At 40.3% G+C, this 12,303-nt stretch overlaps 1 protein-coding gene across 4 annotated transcripts in view; it reads left to right on the top strand.

Annotated features, from left to right (window-relative positions):
• Positions 1–12,303, top strand: part of slc29a1b (solute carrier family 29 member 1b) — a 60,873-nt gene that overhangs the window by 29,772 nt on the left and 18,798 nt on the right. For all 4 annotated transcript variants that reach the window (XR_006757990.2, XM_014131570.3, XM_045691332.2 and 1 more), the window contains 3 exons: positions 7,246–7,380; positions 7,476–7,573; positions 7,962–8,040. Coding sequence is in view for 3 of the 4 variants with exons in the window: in XM_014131570.3 (XP_013987045.1) it covers positions 7,246–7,380; positions 7,476–7,573; positions 7,962–8,040 (312 nt within the window). In the remaining variant the exon portion in view is untranslated. The remainder of the gene's footprint in view (positions 1–7,245; positions 7,381–7,475; positions 7,574–7,961; positions 8,041–12,303) is intronic.

Genomic DNA, 12,303 nt, shown 5'->3' with positions numbered 1-12,303 from the left:
TAGCATGTAAGACTGTCCATGTTGTGAGTATTGTTTTGTTTTCCGGTGAATGCTTTGCCTTTTACCATTAAAAGAAAATGAGTATCCACAATCCCGCTGCGCCTTGGTCCTTCTCTATCCAGTATGACATTTTCAGCAACGAGTACGACATATTCTGTGACAACTTGCCACATTCTTCAAGGCTTTCACCTCCCCTCCCCCTTTATGACCCCCTTGGTTTGAAACCTATACAATGTTTATCTTTTACCTAAACCACAACTTCACTCAGTTTACATCCCTACTAAGGAATATAACCTCAAAGCTTTACAATCCTAACCGATCTCCCCATATGCTAATTTTATCATCCCATTATTCTTAAACCTATCTCCCTATTCTATAATAACAGAGTGGAACAGTTAAGTCATTATTCTAACACATACAAATTATCCTAACAGGCTTTTATATAATTGAGGGTTGTTTATATAAACAGGGTTGTGGGTTCGATTCCCACGGGGGGCCAGCACAGAAAAAAAATGTATGAAATTGTATGAAATGTATGCATTCACTACTGTAAGTCGCTCTGGATAAGAGCGTCTGCTAAATGACTAAAATGTAAAATGTAAATGTAACCGTTCGAGGGGGTTTCAACAGGCTCCCCCGTTGCGACGTACCCCTCAGGCCCATCTGCTAGCCTGCTGCTAGCCCCGGCCTGCTAGCTGTCTGAATCCTCTGTGCCTCCAGCTTGCCTAGCTACTCACTGGACCATATGATTACTCAGTTACACATGCCTCTCCCTAATGTAAATATGGCTTGTCTATTGCTGTTTTGGTTAGTAATTGTTGTCTTATTTCACTGTAGAGCCTCCAGCCCTGCTCACTATGCCTTAGCTAGCCCTGTTCTTCCACCCCCCACACATGCGGTGACTGCACCTGGATTAAATGATGCTTCTAGAGACAAAGCCTCTCTCATCGTCACTCAATGCCTAGGCTTACCTCCACTGTACTCACATCCTACCATACATTTGTCTGTACATTGTGCCCTGAATCGATCCTTCCGTGCCCAGAAATCTGCACCCTTTACTCTCTGTTCCAAATGCACTAGAAGACCAGTTCTTTTAGCTTTTAGCCGTACTCTTATTCTACTCCTCCTCTGGTGATGTAGAGGTTAACCCAGGCCCTGTAGCCCCCAGCATCACAACCATTCCCCAGGCGCTCTCATTTGTTGACTTCTGTAACCGTAAAAGCATTGGTTTCATGCATGTTAACATCAGAAGCCTCCTCCCTAAGTTTGTTTTATTCACTGCTTTAGCACACTCCGCCAATCCAGATGTCCTAGCCGTGTCTGAATCCTGGCTTAGGAAGGCCACCAAAAATCCTGAAATTTCCATCCCTAACTATAACATTTTCCAAAGATAGAACTGCCAAAGGGGGCAGAGTTGCAATCTCCTGCAGAGATAGCCTGCAGAGTTCTGTCTTACTATCCAGGTCTGTGCCCAAACAATTCAAGCTTCTTCTGTTAAAAATCCACCTTTCCAGAAACAAGTCTCTCACCGTTGCCGCTTGTTATAGACCCTCTTCAGCCCCCAGCTGTTCCCTGGACACCATATGTGAATTGATTGCCCACCATCTATCTTCAGAGTTCGTACTGTTAGGTGACCTAAACTGGGATATGCTTAACACCCCAGCCATTTTACAATCTAAACTAGATGCCCTCAATCTCACACAAATTATCAAGGCACTTACCAGTTACAACCTAAAATCCGTAACCACGGGCACCCTCTTGGATACAGTTGAATTCGGAAGTTTACATACACTTAGGTTGGAGTCATTAAAACTCTTTTTTTCAACCACTCCCCAAATTTCTTGTTAACCTCTATGGGCTAGGTGGGACGCTAGCGTGCCACCCGTGGTGCACTCCATCAACAGCAGGTGCATTTCAAGAGCGGCAAATTTGAATCCAAATAAATGTCAAAATTCAAATTTTTCAAACATACAACTATTTTACACCCTTTGAAAGATAAACATCTCCTTAATCTAACCACGTTTTACGATTTCAAAAAGGTTTTACGGCGAAAGCATAAATTTAGAGTATGTTAGGACAGTACATTTACAAGAGTTGTGTGTAATGTTTTGTCAAGTCAAAGACAGGGTCACCAAAACCATAAAACCAGCTAAAATGATGCACTAACCTTTTACAATCAGATGACACTCCTAGGACATTATGTTAGACAATGCATGCATTTTTAGTTCTATCAAGTTCATATTTATATCCAAAAACAGCGTTTTACTATGGCATTGATGTTGAGGAAATCGTTTCCCTCCAATAACCGGCAGTCAAGTCAGCGTCACAAATTAAATAATTAAAATTAGAAAACATTGGTAAAATATTATATTGTCATTTAAAGAATTATAGATTTACATCTCTTGAACGCAATCAACTTGCCAGATTTAAAAATAACCTTACTGGGAAATCACACTTTGCAATAATCTGAGCACTGCGCCCAGAAAAATACGCGTTGCGATACAGACTAGACGTCATGTTGGGGAGATCTAAAATCGAAAATACTATGTAAATAATCCATTACCTTTGATTCTCTTCATCAGATGTCACTTCCAGGTATCACAGGTCCATAACGAATGTAGTTTTGTTCAAAAAAGCTCATCATTTATGTCCAAAAATCTCCGTCTTGTTAGCACATGATCTAAGCCAGCCGGACTTCTCGTCATGAACGAGGGGAAAAAATATATTTACGTTCGTTCAAACATGTCAAACGTTGTATAGCATGAATCATTAGGGCCTTTTTTAACCAGAACATGAATAATATTCAAGGTGGACGAATGCATACTCTTTTATAACGTATTGGAACGAGGGTACCCAACATGAACTCGCGCGCCAGGTGTCTAATGGGACATCATCGTTCCATGGCTCTTGTTCAGTCAGATCTCCCTCCAGAAGACTCAAAACACTTTGTAAAGGCTGGTGACATCTAGTGGAAGCAATAGGAAGTGCCAAAATATTCCTCAGCCCCTGTGTTTTTCAATGGGATAGGTTTAAAGGTAATACAACACATCAGGTATCCACTTCCTGTCAGAAAATGTCTCAGGGTTTTGCCTGCCAAATGAGTTCTGTTATACTCACAGACACCATTCAAACAGTTTTAGAAACTTTAGAGTGTTTTCTATCCATATATAATAAGTATATGCATATTCTAGTTACTGGGTAGGATTAGTAACCAGATTAAATCGGGTACATTTTTTTTATCCAGACGTGCAAATGCTGCCCCCTAGCCCTAACAGGTTAATAACGTGTTGGGGCTAGGGGGCAGTATTTGCACGGCCGGATAAAAAACTTACCCGATTTAAACTGGTTGCTACTCTTGCCCAGAAACGAGAATATGCATATAATTAGTAGATTTGGATATAAAACCCTCTAAAGTTTCTAAAACTGTTTGAATGGTGTCTGTGAGTATAACAGAACTCATATGGCAGGCCAAAACCTGAGAAGATTCCATACAGGAAGTGCCCTGTCTGACAATTTGTTCTCCTTCTGTGGCATCTCTATCAAAAATACAGCATCTCTGCTGTAACGTGACATTTTCTAAGGCTTCCATTGGCTCTCAGAAGGCGCCAGAAAGTGGAATGACGTCTCTCCTGTCTCTGGGCGAAAAATAGCAGGAGATTTTGTGAGTGGTCAGGTTAGGAACAGTGACACTGGAGATGCGCGTTCATGTGAATTCTCAATTTTTTTCTTTCAGCCTTTGAATGAACACAACGTCGCCCGGTTGGAATATTATCGCTATTTTACGAGAAAAATTGCATAAAAGCTTTTCGGCGAAAACATATTTTGCAATATTCTGAGTACATAGCCCGGCCATCACGGCTAGCTAATTTGACACCCACCAAGTTTGGCCCTCACCAAACTCAGATTTACTATAAGAAAAATTTGATTACCTTTGCTGTTCTTCGTCAGAATGCACTCCCAGGTCTTCTACTTCAACAACAAATGTTGTTTTGGTTCCAAATAATCCATAGTTATATCCAAATACCTCCGTTTTGTTTGTGCGTTCAGGTCACTATCTGAAGGGTAATGCGCGAGCGCATTTCGTGACAAAAAAAATCGAAATATTCCAATTACCGTACTTAGAAGCATGTCTAACGCTGTTTAAAATCAATTTTTATGCTATTTTTCTCGTAAAATAGTGATTATATTCCAACCGGGCAACGTTGTATTCATTCAAAGGCTGAAAGAAAAAAAATTGAGAAGTCTCGTGAACACGCATCTCAGTCTCACTGTCCCCAGGCTGACCACTTACAAACTCTGCTGTTGTACTTTGCCCAGAGACAGCAGACACCCCATTCCACTTTCTGGTGGCTTTAGAGAGCCAATGGAAGCCTTAGAAAGTGTCACGTTACAGCACAGATGCTGTAATGTTGATAGAGATGCAACAGAAGGACAACAAATTGTCAGACAGGGCACTTCCTGTATGGAATCTTCTCAGGTTTTGGCCTGCCATATGAGTTCTGTTATACTCACAGACACCATTCAAACAGTTTTAGAAAATTTAGAGTGTTTTCTATTCAAATCTACTAATTATATGCATATTCTAGTTTCTGGGCAGGAGTAGTAACCAGATTAATTTGGGTACGTTTTTTATCTGGCCGTGAAAATACTGCCCCCTATCCCAAAGAAGTTAAAGGTAATGCTACCAAATACTAATTGAGTGTATGTAAACTTCTGACCCACTGGGAATGTGATGAAAGACATTGAAGCTGAAATAAATCATTATTCTACTATTATTCTGACATTTCACATTCTTAAAATAAAGTGGTGATCCTAACTCACCTAAAATAGGGAATTTTTACTAGGATTAAATGTCAGGAATTGTGAAAAACTGAGTTTAAATGTATTTGACTAAGGTGTATGTAAACCTCCGACTTCAACTGTATACACTACCGATCAAAAGTTCTTTATTAGAACAATAGTGAAGACATCAAAACACATACGGAATTATGTAGTAAACAAAAAAGTGCCTTGATGACGGCTTTGCACACTCTTGGCATTCTCTCAACCAGCTTAATGAAATGCATTTCAATTAACAGGTGTGCTATCTTAAAATGTAATTTGTGGAATTTCTTTCCTCCTTAATGCATTTGAGCCAATCAGTTGTGTTGTGACAAGGTAAGGGGGTATACAGAAGATAGCCCTATTTGGTAAAAGACCATATTATGGCAAGAACAGTTAAAATAAGCAAAGAGAAACTACAGTCCATCATTACTTTAAGACGTGAAGATCACATAATACAGAAAATTTCAGGAACATTGAAAGTTACTTCAAGTGCAGTCGCAAATCAAATCAAATGTTATTGGTCACATATACATGGTTAGCAGATGTTAATGTGACTGTAGCGAAATGCTTGTGCTTCTAGTTGTGACAGTGCAGTAATATCTAACAAGTAATCTAACAAATTCACGACGACTACCTTATACTCACAATGTAAGGATGTAATAAGAATTTGTACATATAAATATATGGATGCGCGATGGCCGTGCGGCACAGGCAAGATGCAATAGATGGTATACAATGCAGTATGAGATGAGTAATGTAGGATATGTAAACATTATTCAAGTGGCATTATTTAAAGTGATACCTTTAGTAAATCCATTTATTAAAGTGGCCAGTGATTTGAGTCTGTATGTTGGCAGCAGCATCTCTATGTTAGTGATGGCTGTTTAACAGTTGTTTTTCAGTCTATTGACCTCGCCTTCTGGATGATAGCAGGGTGAACAGGCAGTGGCTCGGGTGGTTGTTGTCCTTGATGATCTTTTTGGCCTACCTGTGACATCGGGTGCTGAATGTGTCCTGGAGGGCAGGTAGTTTGCCCCCGGTGATGTGTTGTGCAGACTGCACTACCCTCTGGAGAGCCTTGTGGTTGAGGGCGGTGCAGTTGCCGTATCAGGTGGTGATACAGCCTAACAGGATGGTCTCGAATGTAAGGGTTTTAGGTGACAAGCCAAATTTCTTCAGCCTCCTGAGGCAAGTCAGTTAAGAACAAATTCTTATTTACAATGACGGCCTACCAGGGAACAGTGGGTTAACTGCCTTGTTCATGGGCAGAACGGCAGATTTTTACCTTGTCAGCTCGGGGATTCGATCCAGCAACCTTTCGGTTACTGGCCCAAAGCTCTAACCACTAGGCTACCTGCTGCCCCAGGTCCAGATGGGATAGAGCAATGCGATGGCGATTGCATCGTCTGTGGATCTATTGGGGCGGTAAGCAAATTGGTGTGGGTTTAGGGTATCAGGTAGAGTGGAGGTGATATGATCCTTGACTAGTCTCTCAAAGCACTTCATGATGACAGAAGTGAGTGCTACGGGGCGATAGTCATTTCGTTCAGTTACCTTAGCTTTCTTGGGAACAGGAACAATGGAGACTGCAGACTGGGTTAGGGATTGATTGAATATGTCAGTAAACACACCAGCCAGCTGGTCTGCGCATGCTCTGAGGATGCGGCTAGGAATGCGAGGGTTTAAATGTTTTACTCATGTTGGTCTACAGTCTTTGGTAGCGGGCTGTGTCGGTGGCACTGTAATTGTCCTGTAGGCCACATACATCTTGTGTTTGAGCCGTTGAATTGTGACTCTACTTTGTCTCTATACTGTCGCTTTGCTTGTTTGATTGCCTTGCGGAGGGAATAACTACACTGTTTGTATTCGGTAATGTTTCCAGTTGCCTTGCCATGATTAAATGCGGTGGTTCGCGCTTTCAGTTAGTTACCATCATTTCTATTGGGCACAACATAATTCAAAACACAACCAAAACAAACTGCAAATGCATCCAACAAGTTTGTAGAGTCACAAGTTTATTGTAGTCATTGTGTGCTAGGGATATGGAAACCAAATACAAAAATGTTGACTACTTTAATACACTATAAGTGAATTTGTTCAAATACTTATGACAAATACTTCCATTTCTAAATGGTAAAACAGATGTGTATGATAATACCCTCAAATAAAAGGTGAGAAACATTCTGTACTGTTGCCTCATGAAACATTTGATCTCAAATCCAAAATACTAGAAAACAGAACCAAATTAAAAGATTTTGCTTCACTGTCCAAATAAATATGTAGGGGAGTGTACGATCAGTAAATGGGGCATATTGGGATCACTGTCATTGAGTAGTCATTCATTCGTCAAGCGATAATTCCTTGTTGTATGACTGGACTCTGGTCAGAATTATGACTGTTGTTTTTTTACAACCTCTCCAGCCTTTGGCGCTATCCTGCAGGGCAGTCTGTTTGGCATGGCAGGCAAACTGCCTACCAAATACACTACACCCATCATGAGTGGGCAAGGCCTGGCGGGAACTTTCGCTGCCTTCTCCATGATCTGTGCTATCGCAAGTAAGTCTGAGAGATGATGGGGGGGGCAACAGTGGCATTCCAAAATCAACTCTCTCTCTCTCGCTCTCTCACTCTCTCTCTCTCTCCTTCCCCAGGTGGCTCGGAGATAAATGACGCTGCTTTTGGATACTTCATCACAGCCTGTGCAGTGATCTTATTGGCCATAATATCCTATGTGGTCCTCCCTAAACTGGTAATAACTCAACTCTGGATTTTATATGTTATTGCAGCAATTTGGCTGAAAAAGTGCTTAGGAGAGTTTACTCAATTATAATAAGTAATGCAAGTAATGCTTTCGGGCAGTTTTACCGTAATAGTTACCAAACTTTGCATCTGCACAGTGTTTACTGTAAATTAGTTTTTGTAAAATTGTGAAATTGTGAAAAATCTGAGTTGGTTATGGTTACCCTTTCACAAATGGTTACCCTTTCACAACATTTAATTCACTACTTATTCATTTTCCAGTGTTGTTAAAGGAAACAAAATGCGTAATACCTCCATTTGATCCATTCCAGTTGATCTCCTCCGTTTAACTACCATCCCCACTGTGAGATAATTGGTCGTTCTGAACCTTACTTTAGGAGTTCTACCAATATTACAAGACCCAAAGTGGAAACAGAGTTAGTGATGAGAAGAACAAGCTGGAACTACTCAAGAAAGGTAAAACGACAGCCATTTGTTTCTTAGATTTCTGAAAATATTAAATGTAGAAATAAGACAAAGAGAATTGTCATTTTTATTTTATTGTATAGAAAAGGTAATCCAAGTCTTGCATTACCTTAGACACCCGTTGAATATATTTCTATTCAAACATATTTGAATTACCTATTTTAACAATCATGGAGATAGAAATACATTAAAGAGGCAATCTGCAATTGCTACATAAATTTTTGGAGTTTTCAATTCATAATATATAACCATTGATTCTTAAAGAATATAACTTATATTAAGCTGGGTGGTTTGAACCCTGATTTCTGATTGGCTGACAGCCGTGCTTTATCAGACCGTATACCACGGGTATGACAAAACATTTGTTTTTCCTGCTCTAATTATGTTGGTAACCAGTTTATAATAGCAATAAGGCACCTCGAGGGATTGTGGTATATGGCCAATATACCACGGCTAAGGGCTGTGTTCAGGCACTTTGCATCGTGCTTAAGAACAGCCCTTAGCAGTGGTATATTGGCCACATACCACAACCCCCCGAGGTATTTTATTGCTATTATAAACTGGTTACCAACTGGTCACCCCCTCGGGCCTTATTGCTTAAGTATGTAATCAATTGTACATAAAGCTAGCAGGTCATGAACTAAGCAATGTTATCCATTTCAAATGAATGACAATTATATTCTGGGTTTATTTTGTAAATTAGCTTTATTATAATTTTTCATGAGCTTACATACTGGGTACACACTGGTTGAATCAAAGTTCTTTCCACGTAATTTCAATGAAATTACGCTGAACCAATGTGGATTAGACATTGAATTGGCATCTGTGCCCAGTGGGTAGTTGTCTAACGCCACCAGAACCCAAAATATAAGCGGGTCCATAGTGTAAATGTATGCTCCATCTCGAAATGCACATCAGCCAATACCCTATACAAGTAGCCTTGAAGGCTTTTTGAATGGTCTTCATTGGGAAAAAACATAGATTTATCCACAAACACATATATATTTTTAGATAGTGCATCTTATATGACATTGTTTTATGAATTTGATCATATACTCACCAAGCCCATTCAAAAGGCCAGGGACATGAACATGGCAGTATGATGTAGGAATGCGTGACTTGTACAGGTGGTTATACAATCGTCAATGTAGTTGCACGTGATACAACGCTACATGTATACCTGTTCCCATAAGATAACCTGGCACATTTAGCCCTATGCTAACCTGACCAGATGGCAGTGATTATATCCGGTAACAAGTTCTGCATCAGCCAATTACAAATGTTGATGTAGATGTACGTGATGGAACACGTTTCCATAGGAACGTCCTTAACAGAAGTCAAACGGCACCTGATAATCAAAGGTACAACGTACGCAAAATGGCAACTGAATGATTTGCTCACAGTTTAGTGAGCCTGGCTCCTGGTACTTTTCGCCTCTTGCGGGAAGTTTGAATTCCAGGTGAGATATTGTTTGAAATGTAGAATTACATTTATTGTGATAGTTTTGCAAAGGGATGTGCAGCCAAAACCTTAAGATCAAATCAAATAAATGTGTATTTGTCACATACTTCCTAAACAACAGGTGTAGACTAACAATGACATGCTGACTTATGGGTAGTTTTCCAACAATGCAGAGTTAAGATAAAGATATATAAGATATATATATATTTTTTTTTAAGTGACAGGAGTAATAGCCTAAATACACAGTGAATAACAATAACGAGTAAAAGTAGGCTAACATACAGAGTGCCAGTAGCCTATTGTTAGCAGTTGATGTTACTCTTCAATAACACAGACCCCAAAGCAAACCAGGGGGAGAAAAATAGGTTTATTCAAAAAGGACAAATCATAGATGTTATGCTGAGAGGTAGATCTTCATTCTCCCCTGTCCTCAGTGATTCTCTCTTCAGTGATTCTCTCCACAGAACAAAGGGGCAGGATGTAGTTTTATAACGCAACCCTAGCCTGTGGTTGACCAATTAGAATTCCTTGCAATAAAACTGGGCCAATGGCCAAATAACAAGTATCCTATTTCAGGCTCAATGCCTAGACAAATTCCTCCCATGTCTTCGACCCATTGATCAATAATTCCCTATTACAGAAAAAACACTATTTCCATTGATCGTTAGTACTCTATTAACTTTTAGTCCTCTTGACCTTTAGTCCTCTTCGTTGTGTATTTATCTTTGAAATATTCTTACATTACCAAGTGCATATGCAGGGGTACCAGGTGATTACAAATCTATATTTTAATATACTAAGGATTCTAAGCTGCAGGAAGGTCTCCTCCTGCAATTTCTGGCAGATTTTCTTCATTTTAGGGCCAAAAGAAGGTCCTCCCACATCGGATTATCAACTTTATATTCCGCTGTGTTTTGTATTTGGGTTTATTTTCCTGTTTTTTGTGTTTGGTATGTCACAGCTTCTATTGCATCATCATGTCAATACTAGGCTACTATGATGTCACTAAAGACAGGAGTTTTCAATATTCAAACTGTGATAATTATTGCATAATTTATCCCATAATGACTTCTCTCCCACCTCCCTCCGGCCCTATAAAAGGGACCCCGGCCCATCTAAAAATAATTCATAGTCTTATCAATCACAATGCCCAGAAGACACAGCATCCACCAGCCGCCCTGTCCGCAGGCGTTGCCACCCTACCTGACCTAGCCCCAAGTGAATTAGGTTATGTGATATCTGTATACAAAAATATGTAAGCAAATGAATCTCTATTAAACAAAATACATCTGCAATTCTGGAGCCTTATTTTGAAAGAAATTATAGCCTATTTATCAAACCAAAATTCATGCAAAACAATGATTTAGACAATAGCTAAATGATCCTATGACCAAGGATCATTTAGCTATTTTATTTAGAATTGTAGGACCCCTGTAGATAAAAAAATAAAAAATAAATAATACAATTATTTTCTTAAACATTGAATTTGGCCAGCCCCGAGCCCTTAAAACCTTTGGGCATTTAACAGAAAAGCTTGACACAAGTGGAGCTCGAATCCATTCTTAACATGCACTGTTGATTTAGAGTCAACCACTTTAGCAATGTGTACCACCTGGTAGCAATGGTGATAATGGTACATGACCACTATTTAAATTGATTAAATACATGTTTTTCCTCATCATTCTACACACAATAGCCAATAATGTGAAAACAGGATTTTATACATTTTTGCAAATGGATTAAAACTATGAAACAGAAATAGCTTATTTACATAAGTATTCAGACCCTTAGCTATGAGACTCGAAATTGAGCTCCGGTGCATCCTGTTTCCATTGATCATCCTTGAGATGTTTCTACAACGTGATTGGAGTGCACCTGTAGTACATTCAATTAATTGGGCATGATTTGGAAAGGCACACACCTGTCTATATAAGGTCCCATTGTTGACAGTGCATGTCAGAGCAAAAACCAAGCCATGAACTCAAAGGAATAGTCCGTAGAGCTCCGAGACAGGATTGTGTCGAGGCACAGATCTGAAGAAGGGTGCAAAAACATTTCTTGCACTCGTTGAAGATCCCCAAGAACACAGTGGCCTCCATCATTCTTAAGTGGAAGAAATTTGGAACCACTAAGACTCTTCCTAGAGCTGGCTGCCCGGCCAAACTGAGCAAACAGGGGAGAAGGGCCTTGGTCAGGGAGGTCAGGGAGGTGACCAAGAATGCAATGGTTAGTCTGACAGAGCTCCAGAGTTCCTCTGCGGAGAACCTTCCAGATAGACAGCCATCTCTGTAGCACTCCACCAATCAGGCCTTTATGGTAGAGTGGCTATAAGGAAGCCACTCCTCAGTAAAAGGCGCATGACAGCCTGCTTGGAGTTTGCCAAAAGGCACCTAAAGACTCTCAGACCATGAGAAACAAGATTCTCTGGTCTGATGAAACCAAGATTGAACTCTTTGGCCAGAATGCCAAGCGTCACATCTGGAAGAAACCTGGCACCATCCCTACGGTGAAACATGGTGGTGGCAGCATCATGCTTTGGGGATGTTTTTCAGAGGCAGGGACTGGGAGACTAGTCAGGACCAAGGGAAAGATGAACTGAGCAAAGTACAGACAGCTCCTTGATGAAAACCTGCTCCAAATCGCTCAGGACCTCAGACTGGGGCAAAGGTTCACCTTCCAATAAGACAACGACCCTAAGCACACAGCTAAGACAATGCAGGAGTGGCTTAGGGACAAGTCTCTGAATGTCCTTGAATGACCCAGCCAGAGCCCGGAGTTGAACATCTCTGGACA

Source organism: Salmo salar, chromosome 12 (genome assembly GCF_965601325.2).
Source record: "Salmo salar chromosome 12, fSalSal1, whole genome shotgun sequence".
In the NCBI taxonomy this organism is placed as follows: Eukaryota; Metazoa; Chordata; class Actinopteri; order Salmoniformes; family Salmonidae; genus Salmo; species Salmo salar.
This window is presented reverse-complemented; position numbering and strand designations above follow the sequence as displayed.